The sequence below is a fragment of the Acanthochromis polyacanthus genome, chromosome 1 (assembly GCF_021347895.1).
Source record: "Acanthochromis polyacanthus isolate Apoly-LR-REF ecotype Palm Island chromosome 1, KAUST_Apoly_ChrSc, whole genome shotgun sequence".
In the NCBI taxonomy this organism is placed as follows: domain Eukaryota; kingdom Metazoa; phylum Chordata; class Actinopteri; family Pomacentridae; genus Acanthochromis; species Acanthochromis polyacanthus.
In genome coordinates this window covers 57,572,839-57,590,208 of record NC_067113.1, presented here as the reverse complement: position 1 = coordinate 57,590,208, position 17,370 = coordinate 57,572,839, and the positions used below count along the sequence as shown (strand labels likewise).

General features: G+C 41.7%; 1 protein-coding gene across 1 annotated transcript; it reads left to right on the top strand.

The window, feature by feature from the left end:
• Positions 1-592: 592 nt before the first annotated feature.
• LOC110951176 (serine/threonine-protein kinase pim-3) lies at positions 593-5,248 on the top strand. The gene is made up of 6 exons (XM_022194124.2): positions 593-1,080; positions 1,223-1,332; positions 1,454-1,504; positions 1,597-1,960; positions 2,784-2,960; positions 3,315-5,248. Exons 1-6 carry the CDS (start codon positions 993-995, stop codon positions 3,515-3,517), a joined length of 993 nt encoding a protein of 330 aa, XP_022049816.1. The 5' UTR covers positions 593-992; the 3' UTR covers positions 3,518-5,248.
• The last annotated feature ends 12,122 nt before the right edge of the window (positions 5,249-17,370 follow it).

Here is a 17,370-nt window from a genome sequence, read left to right as displayed (position 1 = left end):
AAACTACTTCACAAACTCTCTTTTTATTAGGTGCTGTATATATATAAAGCCATCATAAATATTTTAACAACGTGTAAAGGTGATCAGTGACTGGTGAGTAACACTTCTGTCCTGAACTTTCCCCTCCAACCAGTCTTTGTGTCTGTGTCTGTGTCTGTGTCTGCAGAGCTGCAGAGCGGAGGGGAGGGCAGGGGACGGAGCAGAATTGCCGCCACGTGCGCTCAAACGCCTGCTTTATTATAACAACTTTGCTCTGATTGGTCCGAATAAGAAACACGGTATTTATAGACGACACCTGATTGGCCGACGCCTGCGAGTCGATAGTGAACACAGCGCAAAGCTTCCAGACAAGGGATTCAGGCGCGTCTCGTACTATGAGAAAATAGTGCGCGGTGAAAATTGTTATTTTATAGGCAATTTTGATTAAAAGTGTGTGATTTTCGCGATATGGTTCTAATAGTTTCGTGTGAATGTGAACAAAGTGGTGAATAGCAGTTTTGTTGGGGATTTAAATAGATAGTTTCGATTTGTATTGGCGGCGGAGGGATATTATAGTCCTACTGCGCGTCAAAATATTGGCTTTGGAAGACCGCGCCAAAGCTCAGACAGCGGCCACTCTTCAGGATAACAACACGCTGCTGAAGCCCTTTAAACGCACTCTACCGTTGATACGGCGACTGTACACACCGGAGTGTTCGGCGTTTTTTCTATCTACTACTTAAGCGGACTCTTACTGTCGGAGATACTTGAAACGACACTCAAGAAGTCATTTTTGATGCCGGTTTTCGGGAAACGGTGTACGACTTCACGGTCGTGACACGACTTCTTTGACGGGCGCGGTGCGGCGGAGTTGGCGCACTGCTGGACTGGATATACATCAGTTCTCCCGCAGCTTCATTTAAACTGCGCCTCCTTCTTCGTACTTAACGCCGCTTCTTCTACTACTTGCTCTCAACGCTTGAATCGTCTAACACCGGCTTTTTTACTCGAATATGTTGCTGTCAAAGTTCGGTTCATTTTCGCATATTTGCAGTCCCTCAAGTATGGACCATCTACCAGTGAAAATCCAGCTCCAGCCGGGTACGTTACCGACAGACCCCCCCTTTTTAACGGTTTTGTTTTTAGCCCTCGCGGGCTAGCAGCTTGACATCGCAGTTAGCGGCGGTTTTATTGTGGAAATACCGAATTGAACTTACACTGTCTCTACTTTTTTTTCTTGCAGTTAAAGTGGAGAAGGAGCCTTTCGAGAAGGTTTACCAAGTGGGCTCAGTGCTGGGTAGCGGAGGTTTCGGGACGGTGTACGCCGGCAGCAGGATCTCTGATGGCGCACCGGTAAGGACGTGGCCGGGGATCGGGGTCTGTTTTGGTCCGTCGTGTGTCGCCAAACGGACACGTAAAAGCGACTTTTCCACGCCAATTTAAGCTAATATTTCTTCACTGTGTGTGTGTTTAGGTTGCTGTGAAACACGTCGCGAAGGAGAGGGTGACGGAGTGGGGCACGATTGTAAGTATGGGTTTGTTTTGGTCTCTGGGTGGGGGTGCCTGTGTTGTGGAAGCGGCTGATGTGGGTATTAATATTTGGTGTTCCCGCTGCAGAACGGATCTATGGTGCCTTTGGAGATCCTGCTGCTGAAGAAGGTCAGCTCGTCTTTTCGCGGAGTTATCAAATTGCTGGACTATTACGAGCGGGCGGACGGCTGGCTGATCGTCATGGAGAGGCCGGAGCTCGTCAAGGACCTGTTCGACTTCATCACCGAGAAGGGCGCCCTGGACGAGGACACGGCTCGGGGCTTTTTCCGCCAGGTTTTGGAGGCGGTCAGACACTGCTACAGCTGCGGTGTAGTACACAGAGACATCAAAGATGAAAACCTGCTTGTGGATCTACGCACCGGGGAGCTCAAGCTTATTGACTTTGGCTCAGGGGCGATTCTCAAGGACACAGTCTACACTGATTTCGATGGTAAGCAAGCCCCCGTCTTCCAGCGCCTTTTTGGTGCATTAATCGCTCTTATGAAGTGTCACAGTGGTGGATTTGCGATTTGTTTTTGTGAATACATGCCCGTGTGGGCTGCGTTGTGTTTGCCCTTGATGCTCCGCTGTGCTATATTCAGATATGGAGGCGTTCACGAGGCTGTGACGCAGTGGTCTGTTTTTGGTCGAGGGTTTTCCTCGCCTAAAGGTTTATTTATTAATAAAGATGTGATGCTAAATGAAAAAAAAAAACTCTGTGCGTTCGCAGATATGACTCACAGCTCATAAATCCTATTTGATCAGCTGTTTATTTTTGTTTTGTTTTTAAAATCTTAAATATAATCAATGATACATCCACATCTTGTGACATGCTGTGTGCTTTGCTGTTATTTTGTTAGTGCAGCTTGAGTCACAGTTGCAGTTTGTGGATATTAGGTCAGTGCCACGTAACATCTGTTTGTTGTGAAACCCAAGTCAGCGGTTCACGTGATGGGCTCACATTGCCTTTTTTTGTCTGGTATCCAAGTTCCTCCTTCCAGGAGGGAGGGGGTGGAAAAGAAAGGAGGGAGATAGCAGGGAGGGAGGGAGGGAGGGAGGGAGGGAGGAGGCAGGTCATCAGTTTGTGTTTTGTGGCTAAGGGAGGATGGAAAGCATTTCTACTATGACTCAGCTGTTTCAGACACATCACTCTGTGTTCAGGATCTCTTCCTGTGTTTTGATGTTTAGCTCCCTGTCACTGTTGCATACTACATTTCACAGCTCCACTCACTCACTCACCTCCCACCTCTCCTCTGTCGCTATTTTCCTCACAGGTACAAGAGTCTACAGCCCACCAGAGTGGATCCGCTTCCATAGATACCATGGTCGCTCAGCGACAGTGTGGTCGCTAGGCGTGCTGCTGTACGACATGGTCTGTGGAGACATCCCCTTTGAGCAGGATGAGGAGATCCTTAGAGGGAGACTGTATTTCAGGAGGAGGATCTCAGCTGGTGAGTCCAACCATAACAACATGCATAACACATGAGGTGACTCTGTTGCCCTCTAGCCATGATTAGTGGTACAGCCCCAAATTCACTGCTCACTGTGATTGGAGCTTCAATCAGTTTACATTAGAGTAACACCTGCTGAAGCAGACAGATTTAGCAACAACATTTTTATTTATTATTTTTTTTTTTACCTGTTTTGACTTCCCTGAAAGCCTTGATTACGCCAGGCAGTCGACTCAATAAGAGGAGGCAGCAGGATGTTATAGATCCATACAAACTGAATCATGTACAGCACAGACACGACCTCACGAGTTTGTAGCCTCTTATCTACAACATTGTTTCTGTTTCCTCTTCCAGAGTGCCAGCAGCTGATCAAATGGTGCCTGGCCCTGCGACCCTCAGACCGGCCCACCCTGGAGCAGATCTGCGACCACCCCTGGATGAGGGCGACGGCAGAATCGCCCAAGTCACCAGAGGAGCCCGTGGCTGGTGACATCCGCCTCAGGACCATCGACACAGACTCTTCGTCAAGCACAAGCTCGAGCAAGGAGAGCCTCTGAGCATGGCTCTGATGGACTGAAAAGACTTTCTGAGGGAAGACTGGGTGGGGATGGAGGGAGTGATACGGACTCTAGGCCAGCAGCCTGTAGCCCAACTGGCCTGTCATCAGCCGGGCGCTCGACTCTGCTTGGCCCGGCGAGAAAAATGTACTTTAATTTTCCTCTTTTGTAGGGAATTTCTAATTTATTACCATTTGTTGTTCTTTATCTTATTCCCCCCATGCCCTCTTTATTTCCTTTCAGTTGATTATACTTGTTTCCTAATGGGGAACATTTTGCTGTATGGGCGGTCTTACCAGCACTATTTATTTCCCCCTTCCCACCTTTTCAACTTCTTTGTTACTAGGCTGGTATACACAGCTGGCAAGGCCCTCCTATTCAGACATGGCTGCTCTCATAGAGCTTGGAGAAAAAAAACAAACTTTTATTTAAATGTTTTAATTTTGATTTTGGAGTGCCTTTTTTTGGAAAGCTGCTTTTCTGGGGGCTTTCATCAACAGCTCTGTTTTTTTGGGATTTGCCCGCGGCGTGGCGGTTAAGTTGTCTGTGCCGTGATGGAAGGGGCGTGGGTTTTTTTGTTTTGTTTTTAATGATTATTATTCTGAATATTTTTCTGTTTTTATTTTCCACTCGCCTGTCTCCATCACTGTAAGCCAACCAGCCCCTTCAGCCAAGAGGCTCAGTTAGAGTTGGAGAGGAGAGAAGAAGGAGGTGGGGGCTCTTCCTGACAATGGAATACTTGAAACACACTCGACTCAAACTCTGTGTCGCTCTCTTTAACGCTGCTCACTCACTCTATAGCCTGAACAGGTGTTTGGAAACTGGATCCTGTCTTTTCTGAATGTCTACAAAATGTCAACACACACACACCTCCTCCTCCTCTCCCCCACCTCCTTTTCCTCCCTACCTCCTCCTCCTCCTCCTCTTCCCTGTTCCTCCTCCATGCCTGTTGCAGGGTTTTGAAGCCCTTCTTGACTCGTCTCTTCTTTTTGCCTCCCGCCATCTCACTGCTTTGACACTACATGGCCCCCGCCCCTGGCCTCCCTCAGGGTTTTGGGGTGTGAAATGCACAATCAATGCAATATTCATAAACTCAATTTTTTTTTTCAACAAATATTGTACAGCGTGTATTTTTTTCTCTTTTTGTGTGTACATTTTTTTTCCTCCCCTCCCCCCCATTTGCATTTAATTTATTTGTAAACATGTAGACATTCCACAATCTGGTTATTTATTTATTTATTCTCTATGCTTAAACAGAAAAATCTCCCCTGATTTTTTTTATTTTTTTTATTTTTATTTTTTGCATATCCTACTTGGCCTTTGGTTTGCATTCCTATAACTTATTTTTACATTTTGACATTTTTTTTTTGAGATGTGGAGGATGCACTGAAGCAGTTGTAAAGAAGAATAAAACGTTTACTTAAATTTGAAAAAAGAGCATTTGAATGTTATTTAACTACTTTTGAGATATATAAAACGTCTGTCGGGAATGTCGAATGGCATAAAATATCAGGAGAAATCCGCCTGGTTCTGTACTGTCCAGTTCAATTTGAGTTCTATGGAAAGCTAAAAACAGTAGGTGGAACAGCTTTCATAGTTTGTCACATAGCCTCGTATCGGAAGACCTTTTTCAGTTTAGCTGTGTGACTTGTGGCTGTGAAAGATGGATATTGCTATTTTTTGATACAAAAAAGTTTCAATTAAACACCCATTTTTATGTACAGAAATAAAGTCTGGTGTCTCGATCATTTCCAATCGCGGTGGGGGACGACATTTTCCAGATATTGCAGCGCAGCTTTGAAATTAACGCCTTTATGAAACCCTGAGCCCGTATTGTTCATCTCTCCTAACATAAGTTCCCTCGGGGCAGGCCGGGTGGGGCTCAATATACATGTCCGGTATGGTTACGCTGCCTGTAATAATAACAACGGCGCTGCATGTGGCGGGACTGTCGGTGTGGCTGAAGACAAACATCACAGGAGCTATTAAGTGGATGACAACCCGCTGCAACCGAGGGGCTAATAAGAGACAGATGTGCCTCCAGAGCTCAGGGGAAGAGATGGTGGCATGACGGAGGAGAAGCCAAGAGGGATGTCGAGCATCACCACCCCACGTTTCTAAACAAACACATGCACTCTCTGAGATATAACTAATTGCTTTTCCATTTTTATGCCTCCCAAAACATTCCATTATTGGCCTGCTAGTGTGGATGCTGTGTTTGGAAAAGGTTTCCAAGGAAGCAGGATTAATTATTTTTTTTAAATCTGAGGAGGTGCTGCCCCCTGTGGTGAGTCAGCGCCACCACGCTTCACCTGTAATCATTTCTTCCAACAGCTGCACCTTCAAATTTGACCAGAAATGAAAGCACAACCCCACCCCTCTCCCCCAAAACTCACCCCACTATTCGCACCGAAAATCATTATTTCTGCTTTAAAAGAAAGAAGGGGGAGCAATTTCCAGCGCTCACCCGCACGCCTACACGTCCAATTTTACTTGACTGGCTGCTTCCAATTCGACTGGAGTGGAGACATATGGGCACTTGAAGACTTCATAAGACAGCTGGTTCCTAAATCTTCTCAGGGATCTAATTCATGATGGAGGGATTGATTTATATTCTTGGGAAAAAAGGAGCAGGCTTTCTCCCTTCCTTTTTTTTAATTACTACTTGGAGTATACGTCTTGATATATGGCGCAGAGTTGAGGCATTTAAAGCAGCCGTCCAGCGCTTGTCTGACCATATACAGTATGCTCCAGTGTTCCTGGATTTTTTTATTTCATGCCTAAATCACATGATGTCCTGACAGTGTGCTATATTCCGCAAAACACACCAAAGAGTTCAAATTAATTAAAAGATTTGCCCAATTCACAATCTTTATGCAGAGCTATAGGGACTTGTGCTGCACATAGAAAATACAAATATGATATCAAGCAACATCCTAAACTGTTAAAAAAAATATGTATATTAAAAATCTATTATTTTACAGGAAGTTAAAAGAAACAATAAAAAAATCTGTAATTTTATAGAAATTTAAAAAAACAGAATAAAAAATCAGTAATTTTACAGAAAGTAAAAAACAATTAAAAAACTGTAATTTTACAATTTTTAAAAATATTTAAATTTACATTTTAAAAAGTCACTGATTGCCCATATAATTGCAAAAAAGCTATGAATTTAAATGTACAATTTAAAATAAAATTAAAACCTGCAACTGAAGGACCATAAAATTTAGATTTTTCTCGGAATTTAAAAAAAAAATGTCCTTTTTTTAGCTTTTATTGACAGGATAGAAGCATTTTTTTTACATAAAATATATAAAAGACATTAAATACATTGGCAATTTTACAAATATTTCCTTTTTATTTATAAGATAAAATAATTCATTTTAATGAATTTATTTCAAGTTTAATAGTGTAAGAATTTGTCCCCATTTAGATACTCTAGTGAGAATTTAAAAAGTATTAGCTCTGTAATTCGTCATAGAGTTTGGTAGCCCTTTAAGCTGCTGCCAATTCCAGCCATTTTCAGTACAAAAAAATCGCTAATATTCTATTTGTAAATAAAAATATGACGAGAAATGCAGGGAATATTGGACGCGCATCGTGAGGTGCATTTCCTCGAAAACGACCTATTCGTGGATTATATACCGACTTCAAGACATGTTTTGGACAAAATATGTTCCTGGCTTGTTTCGTCTGGATCTCCAAGGTTGGATTATGGCAGTTTTTTGTGGAATATTTTCATCTGTGTGTAATAATGAACCCGGAAATGTGAGTCGCGCTGTGTACGTTGAAGCCGTGTTTTGAGAACGGATGGATGGATATTCGTTGTTTGTCGGACAAATGTGTTTATATTACCCGCTGTGGTAATCACATCTGAAAGTGGTTTATACCGGCGGATTCATGAGAATCTAAGCTTTCCATCGGTGTATAGTGTTTGTATAAGCGTGTTTGCAGTTTCTGACATTTAGCAAATTGCTTATGCAGATCTCAAAGTGTACCGCGGGCGGGGCACTGAAGCGCAACGGGTTAAATGAGAAATAACTTGTTTTCACAACAAAAATGCTGAATTAATGTATTTTCATCAGTGTATAACATCCATACGCAAATTAATCTATCTATATATCTTTTTTAGGTAAGATCTTTGATTGTATGTAAATATCCTTCATTAAACATGAAGAAAAAGACAAAAAATACACAATTTATTGTAAAATGATACCTACAAAATGTATTTTAATTCTGGAAATTTGTATCTTTTGTCAGTTTCCTTTCTTTTTTGTCTTTTTTTATGTTTTACAGTGTACCGCTTGGCAAAAACAACAATAAACAATGTTGTCAAACAATTCCTTTAATTGCTGTTGATCACTTACATAAATCTTGATTACATCTCAGGCATCTTACAGCTGCAGATGCCTCTTTTAATCAAACCAAAACTTCATTTCTTACATGGCCCTCCTGTAACACTGTGATAAAACACAGAGATATAAATGATCACCTTTGTCAGCCTCAATACGTTGACATCTGTGTTTCATACACATCCCTGATAATCCTCCATTGTCTTTCTGTCTCCGGGCTTTTTGACATGCAAATGACCGACAACTTGTCTTCATCAGAGTCCTGTCTGCTGCCAAATAAAGACTAGAACGAAGGGGCTCGTCTTCACCATGAAATCCTCATTAAATGTAGCGGGGCATATGCTACGCTGTTGTCTCCTTCAGTTGGGATTCTGATCCCACAGGCTGGTTAATATCATCCGTCACTGCCACTTAGTTGGCAGCGAGGGAATATCGGAATAGTTGGTGTCCAAAATATATGACATTTTCTTCCCAGCTGAAGATGTGGCAAGGTCTTGTGTGTAAAAGTATTCAAAGAAGTAGCATCAATCTTTTTCACTTGACATTTCTGCAATGCTAGCATGATTTGTTTCATCTTCGTTTTCTTTGTTGTCACTTTTCCCTGTTGTATCTGGAAGAAAACTTACCAAAAACACATTAAAACTTGTAAAAAAAAAAAAAGCTCCTGAAACTGCAATTCCACTTTAGTAGAGAACACATTTACAGTATTTAATTTGCTTACTGACCTGTAGACATTGGTTTCATGTCTAAATTTAAAATAGAGCTAGCATGAAACTTAATGATGAAAGCGCTATAAAATTTCTCATGTAACTTTGTGAAAAAAGCTAGCAGTCCAAATTATACAATATTACATTTTTTCTCCTTATTTGGCACTAAAGCTAGTAGGCAATTAGCTTAGCATGCCTAAAACTGGAAGAATGTTAGGAGTAGCTAGTTTAGCTTTGTCCACAATTAGCACGATGTGCTTGTTTGATTCATGGAACAAGATGCCTGTATAAGTTGTAGTTTAACCACGAATCATGTACTGTTTTTCCCCGTTAAAAGCGTTTATACTAAACTAAGCTATCGGCCTGCTAACTCTACCTTCACAACCAGACACAAGTGTGCTGTAAAACTTCTCATGTAACTCTCCCCAAATGCCGGACTGTTCTTTTAAATAACCTCCTGCCATGGTGTAATTACGCAACCTCTTTCGTCTGTGAAACGAGCATCGGTGGTGCTAGACAGTTGGAGGGAGATACAAGAAGACTTTCTGTGTAAAGTTTGAACAGAATCTCTGTTGGACACATTTGTTATTGTTGTGAAACTATTTCCATTTTTATTTTACTTTTGTCTTTGTATTTTGAGACTAATAAACCTTTAAATCCATTTTAAAATCATGTTGTGTCAAATCTCCTCCAACATTCAGAAACTCAACTCAATGCATTAAATGATTGCATGTCTTACGGGCGTATTTTTAAAATATAAGTTTACGATGCACACAGACCCATGAGTTGACACTGAGGTCACTTTGTTCATCGCCTCTTCCTGTGTTACTGTGTATTCTGTGAACGGTTCTGGCACTTTAAGGCTGTCAGTGGTGGCCTTTGTAGGTGACAACTCGACAGACACCGAGGAAGATGCCAGATGGACTCTGGGCCTGAGGGCCCCGATGGGCACAGATGGGTGGGTGGGTGGCACCCACACAGTCGGCAGCACTGAGACAAGGAAAGAAGAGAGACATCACACCACCACCAGTGATACTACGCTTCACACCACTTCTCTCTGGGTCTGTGTGTCCGAACCGCTGACCCCCTGGATAAGGACATGTGGTCATTTGTATGCATTTGTAAGTCTGTGTACACTACCAGTCAAAAAGTTTGGACACACCTTGTCATTTAGTCTTTATTTTCATGACTATTTACATTGTAGGTTCTCACTGAAGGCATCAAAACTATTAAAGAACACATATGGGATTATGTAGTAAACAACAAAGTGTAAAATAAGACAAAATATGCTTTAAATTTTAGATTCTTCAAAATAGCCACCCTTTGCTTTGATTACTGCTTTGCACAGTCTTGACATTCTCTGGATGAGCTTCATGAGGTAGTCACCTGAAATGGTTTTCCAACAGTCTTGAAGGAGTTCCCGGAGATGTTGAGCACTTGTTGGCCCTTTTGCCTTCACTCTGTGGTCCATCTCATCCTAAAACATCTGGATTGGGTTCAGGTCAGGTGACTGTGGGGGTCAGGTCATGTGACGGAGGCGTGTTTGGGGTCATTGTCCTGTTGAAAAGAAAGTAATGGTCCAACTAAATGCCATCCAGTGCACTAACCATGTGCACTGACATGATTCTGTAAATATCCAAAAATGTTATGCTCCTTGCTGCAACGACTAAGCTATGACTGACTGAGCTGCAACTAAAACATGTGGGGATGAAAATTCAGGAACTACTCAGCTGAACTGCAGGCTGTGCTTTAAATAGAAAATATTCAAAATGTAAGTAGTAAAATATCTATAGTAAGTAGATTCACAGTTTTTTCCCCAGTACTGATAACACTTATGGGCACTTGGAAAAATATTTCATATACTGATTCCAGGTTTTTACATTGTTTTGCAAAACAGATGAAGAAATAGGTGGTTTTTGGCATACTAAATTAAATAAGCTGCAGAGAAGACATTTCTGAGTCTTCCTACTTCTAGTCATAGTTGCTCTGTTTCCAAAAAGGTACAGGGCTTTACATTGCAGTGAAAAATGAGCCAACAGTGAGTAAAAATGCGACAGGAGCAAAGAAACTGCTTGGGGTTCAGAGGGTTTAAGGATAATTCTAGATTGTTTCAACTTCCAGTGAATGTGGCTATTGTGGCTCTATGGGTCGTGCTAACATCGCATTCTCTGCCTTTAAGTTGCACAGATGATTTCAAACTGTCTGGGAATGGAGTGCAAACTGTATAATGGAGCAGCAGTTCACTCTGCCACTGCACAGCAGGAAGTCTTTGGGTTTAAACCTGCTGCCTGGGTGGTGCACTGTTCAAAAGCAGGTTAATTAGCGATTCTAAATTTACCGTCATTGTGAGCATGCATGCACGGTTGTAGTCTGCTTATTGTCCATGTGATTGACCAGCGACCTGCACCCTGCCTCTGATGTTAACTGGGAGAGGCTCCAGCCCCCTGCGAGCCTCTGCAGGATGAAGCAGTTAAAGCCAACGGATGGATGGAAACGGATTGCTGAGCTCAGGATGGCAGTGGAAGGATTAGTTCACCCAAATCAGAAAACATGTTAACACTTATCAGGTTGAGTTTCTCTTGTGCATCTGGAAAAATACACTGAGTAATCTTTGATATCCTTCCATGCACATAATAATATACTAATATTCTTAATTAAAAAAGAGGTCTGCTGTTTTATGTTGTTGTGTAGATTTGCAGATATTTGCAGGTCCTTCCTATTAGCTGCCATCAGACTGTTTACTATCCATACACGGGTACAAATGTTACATTACTTCTGAGACTTTCATATGTTTTTAGACATATTTTTATATGTCATATTGAAATTGTAGCTATGCAAGTGTTATTCTGTATGTTTTACTTCTTCTGTCAGTAGTTGATGTGCCAGAAATGTTGTATGCTGGTTCTTGACTGAGATTGTAGCCGATGACAACAATAAAGATTAAGGATGTCCAATGCTGGCTTTTTTGCCAATAACCGATATGCTGATATTGTCCAACTCTCAAGTTCCAGTTCCAATAACAATCGATACCGATACTCATATATGTGAGCTATTTAACTAATTTTAGGTAACATCACATATCTCCTGTTGTAGAATTAACACATCATGCCTAATTTTATCGTGATGCCCCATTAGATGTATTCTCAAATGCAACAAGGCTTTCCAAATGCAAACATTGTCTGTGCAAAATAAGGAAAGTACTTCAGCTTAAGTTATGGAAAAAAATGCCATATTTATGTATTTTTGTAATTGTCTCAAACAACTGTTCACACTCTCCTTCCGTCTATGAACCGGTAAATGCCGGCGAAATCCAGGCATTATTTTATGGGTTTTCATAATAGGCAAAAAAAAAAAAAAATGATAACGATATTGACCAATATTACATTTTTATGCCAATATCGGGTTGATAATATGGGTGGGCCAATATTATTGGACATCCCTAATAAATAAAGTATCTTTCTACCAATTCATCTATAAATATGGACCTGAAACTAGACAATAAAATGTACTTCATTGTTTTATCTTTTCTTTTCAAAACTGAAATTGGCTCATGTTTCCATTGTGAGAAAGCAGCTTACACCTCACTGTCTGATTTACTCATTTTGGCCGACTTGTGTTTGCTTGTGTCCGTCTGAGCTGTGGGCTGAGATTTATTAATATTTCTTGGAGCTGCGTTTACAAATCTTTACGTCTCTTGCTGTGACAGTTGCTGTTGCTGTCTAGTTGGAAATGCTGGAAAGTGTCGTGTGTTACTGTGAATACCAATTTAGCTGTGATTTAATTGCACATTTAAAACATTTTTGCAGTTTGATTTTAGATTTTGTGTACACATGCAGTAAGAAATGGCATTTTTTTTTAGTTAAAAATGCCTGTCTGATGTGATTGTATTGCACTATATGTGTCCTTTAGTGTAAAGCATGTTTATTAGCTGGTATTGCCTTTGTTGTTAACCCTCAGGGCTACAGGAGGCCCAACTCTGGAGGCCTCCTGCTCTGATACCCAGAGCCTCCACAGGGACTTTCCACTGGTCTGGCTCAGCATTCATTAAAAGCTACGCCGCTGCCAGAGAGGAGAACCTGGCTGCTCGACTGGTGGGAACCTGCTGCCGTCACCGCACACCGTGAAGGAACTCATTGTTCTGGTTCAACAGGACACGCTGTAAACATGAGGGTAGAGTGTGTTTTAGAGACTCATGCGGAGGCTCATACAAAGGCGGGCAAACACACAGCAGAACATGAGACTCACACAAACAGATTCCTGGGATGAAACAGGCTACAAAGCCCCAGTCAACTCTGCGCTCCGTGTTTCTGTTGCCAAGCTCCCAAACAACAACAACAACAACAACTGCAGATCTCAGCAGGTGACTCGAGATGAGGTGACTACCACAGCTTAACACTCACAAGTCAGAACAATTTGTCCATCATGTGTAATCAAGAGTGCTTGCAGAGGTAAGAATAGGGAGGAACGTGAGAGGAAAAGCCAAATTAAAGGGGATGAAAGAGAGCGTGTGTGCAGGGAGAGAGACAGAAAGACAGATAGAGATCTTAATCGTTGCAGTCTCTTTACAAGCTGGTAATGTGATCAAAGGAATCATTGACCTGGTGCTCGTTTTGCCCCGCGGCTGTTATCTGTTTTCTCCAGCGTGATGAGAACAGTCTTTTCTGCTGATGAAGCAGTACGCTATCTTTTGTATATTAGTCCAAAACAACGTATCATGCTGTTTCAGGTTGTACTGTAACAACAGGCCTCGAGTTAACGTCTCAACGTGTCCAGGAAGTTGGTTTAATGACATTCAGCCTGAGAGGGTCTTGTTGTTGACTTGCATGGAAAGCCCCATGGTTTTCAGGGGACCTCACTTCTATCGTCCTTTCATGGTCAGAAATCACAGGAATTACTTTTATAAAGCACTTGATTTAGCTTTCATTTATCAATATTTCTATGAATAGGAATATAAATAATAACAACAATGAAAAAGTTACTGCTGCCATCTGCTTTGTTTTGTTTCATGGCAGCTGGCATCAAGAAAGCTTGTTTCTATTAATCTTTGATTCTAAGTGAGCAAATTATGACATTGTAACTTTATGAAAGCTCCCATATTGTGCATCCTTTGGCAAAACACCACAAAGATGTTTTATTTTATCCAGACTGTATGACTCCTGGTTTTAGTCCTGTTCTAAATGGGCTGTTTCAGTGTCTGTATCTTAAATTGCTTCTGAGATGCTGCTGTCCATGCCCGCTTCAGGAAGAAGACTCTCTCTGTATGTGATAGACAGCAAGGCGAGAGAACAGTTGACCTTACAGCGACTGACACAGATGTGAATGAGAGTGTCTCTCTTCGTGATCATTTTACATGGAAATAACCATGGAATTCACAACACAATCTTTGTTTTTAACTCGTGTTTAGTGAGTTTGTCAGACATCATTGTGGTTATAAAATCATTAGCAGTCACTTGGAAATGGCTGCTGGTTAACATGTAGTCTTAATGAGCTCCATTTCAGTCACTATTTCATACGTGTTCTGTTGTTTGACAACAGAAACTGAAAACTCTGTAAATGAGACCAACTTTATTGGGACATCAACTGCAATTTATGTGAGCACCGAGAGCAGGAGAGAAGTAAATGGATGTGAGGGACTGACATGGCAGAGTTCAGGTTGAACAACGGGTGTCATGAAAACACAGTAATCCATCCAGTCCAGGGCTTCAGGAACGGCAGAAAATAATCTTCATATCCCACATCTTGAACTTGGAGCAACCATAAAACATAATATAAGATTATTTTCAACATATGGGACCTTTAAAAGGAGTAGCTTTGCTTCCCCGTAGTTCACTTTCTGGTTTACAGTGAAGTATTTGTATTACTCACTGTTTTTGTTATATTGTCATTTCAGTGTAGACCTGGCAGAACGATATTTTGTTCTCACTGTATACCTGTGTATGTCAGCATGACCATATATTTGGCTTGAGTTGGTGAACATTATACAAACATGGCTGGAAAACATTAGCATGTTGAGGGTCTTGATTTTTTGTGTTTTGGTTTTGTTTTTTCATTCAAAGAAGAGTAAATTGTTAAAGCTGACCTAAAATGAACCGCTTAAAAACAAGCGGAAATATGAAAGTCATTGATATATTGTCCCAGGCAGAAGGTCTGGTGACTCTGGGGTTAATTCTTCGGCTCTGTGTAGAGTTTTTCTCACTTGGTGCTCAGGTTTCTATCGAGCCGTCCAAAGCCATTCAAGTCAAGTACAGCAGAGTGAAGAACTGTGATGTTCTGACCCAGACAGGAGTGTTTCCTTCCGGCAAAATCCTCAGTGGGATCAATTCCAGGCCCCCATGACCTCCCAGCAACAGGTGATTAAAATGAACGACTGGTACTCTCAAGGCTCAGAGGTGCTACAGGACTCGCTGTGAGTCAGGTTCACCAGTGTTTTCTTGAATTCAACACAAACCTGCCGCTATTAAAGCTCATTGTTGGAGAGAGCACAGTGCTGTCATACAATATCTTCAGAAGAGGTGCAAAAATTAGTTTCTGTTCCTTTGCGGCTCTCTAGTGTGAGCCACTTTCTCATTGCCTGCCGGTTTAATTCACGGTGAGTGGGGGTTTTAATGTCTTTTACATCATTACTTCGGCTCACTGCTCTCATCAGTGTCATTTCCATCACAAGGAGGCTGCTTGCAGCCAAAAAGCTCTCACGAACACAATGAATGCAGGTTTAAGTGTCACAATCCTATTAATTTCTTCCTGCCCCTCCCCCCATTTACTAACTCTTACTAACTCCTGTCATTTCACATCCTGCCTGGCAGTAACCCCAGCATTTCCCGGCATTTCCAATCATCTGATTCCTGACACCTGCCCACTCACCTGCTCCACATTCCCTCATTAGCTCCTGCAGTACTTATACAAGCCAGTTTCTTTCATTCTCTCCCATGTTGTCTGTTGACTTGCATGCACCAGAGCTTCCCAGCATTTCTTTCTGCCTGATTATCTGCCCCATTATTGATTCTTCTCTTTGTTTTTGCTCAGTTAACCTTTGATTTTGGCCAGCCTGTCTCAGACCCTAACACTCCTTATTCTCTGCTTGCCTTTTACCCATTTGCTTGTTTACCTACAAGCTTTCAGCAAAGGTGAACGGTTTAAAGTTGTGCATTTGGGTCCCATCAGTCTACTGAGCCATGACATAGCTTTTTAACTATTCATGCCAATTCCCATGTCCATAAAACATCCAGCGAAGTCCATGAAACAAAGAAAACCAAAACAGTCTGGCACCAATTGTTCATCTCCATTTTATTTTTTATCTGAACTCCTTTAAGTCCACATGGTACTTGCAAAAGAAATCCAAAAGCCAGCCAATGTAATACAGCTTTTGCACACTATAGTGTCTGATTGTAGCTATATATCCCAGTGACATGGTTTGAAAAGGCATCAGCAATGAAAATATGATCTCATGAGCTGAAAGTAGGAGATTTGTGTTATAAAAACTAGCATTATGTTGCAACAGATGTTTGCAGAAATGTGATGCTTTCATTGTAGATGTAAAAAGAAGAACCTGTTAACTTCTAAACAATGTGGGTGAAGGATGAAGCAGAACTGCAGCAACTGTTATATTTAGATTTGAGTATCTTGGGAGCTTGTTGATGAGTGATGGGGAAAATGGAGACATTTGTGCTGCACCAATGGTAAGGTGGCCATTGCAGTACTGTTGCTCACACCCCACCACCTATTGTCATTAGCTTAAGGTAGGGACTCAAAGAACAGCATTGTGGCTACAGCTGGCTGAAAGGAGTTTCCTCTGTAGGGTGGCTAGGCCCATTTTTAGTAAAAGGGTGATTAGCTTGGTTGCTGCTCCTTCACCTTGGAAGGAACCAGCTGAGATGATCCAGACATTTCATTTGGATACCTCCTGGGCAACTTTGGAAGTTTTTGAGTATGCCCAACTGCGAGATCTTGAGGTAAACCCCAAATTTGCTGGAGAGATTAAATATCTCATCTGGCCTGAGAACAAGTAATGGTGGCTCTTTGCACACCTCTGCTTTTGGTGAAGGCCACAGGGATAGCAACCTCAACTTTGTCAGATTTTGATGTTTTCTGAAGCATCTAACATACAACTTTGTGAGGGATGAGGCCTTTGCCCTCCCCAGGAACCCAATGTGGCCACTACCTGTTGCAGGATGGGTTCAACAGATGCCAAAACTGAAGTCATTACGGTGAAAGAGCGCTTCAATTTCTACATCTGCCAAAACAGTGAAGATATGTAGAGTTTTACACAACAAAAATGCTATTTGAAGACCCACCTATACATACTTAAAGAGCAATGTTTCCTCTGCACAAGCCCAGTTTACAATTTCTTACAAGCCCGCTTTATATGGTCTCCTCTAATACACGTCAGAGACTGAATCTCAAACAAGCCATCATTTCTTGTTTAGAGGCACTTTGAATTCTGGGGAAGAGCAAATCATATTCAAAGAATACATGCCGTTTGTGTTTGTACCACAAAGCAACAGAACTAACTTGTTCAGTCACTATAGTCGCCAACGCTATCTCACTGTCCTTGAACTCGGATATCCATAACAATAATGCTATACTGTGTTGCACAGTGTAAGAGGTTGCTGCAGTTTTATTCAGATTTTGCTTCTAGGGGATGCACTGTGGGTCTTATTTTGAAGATTTGTACACTGACGAGAATGTTGCACAACTTGGAATGGAAGGCAGTGCTCTACAGGGTGGGGAAGCAAAAATGTCCTATTGACAAATTTGAATGTCCTTCCCAAACGGTGAGGGTAATCAAAATAATAAT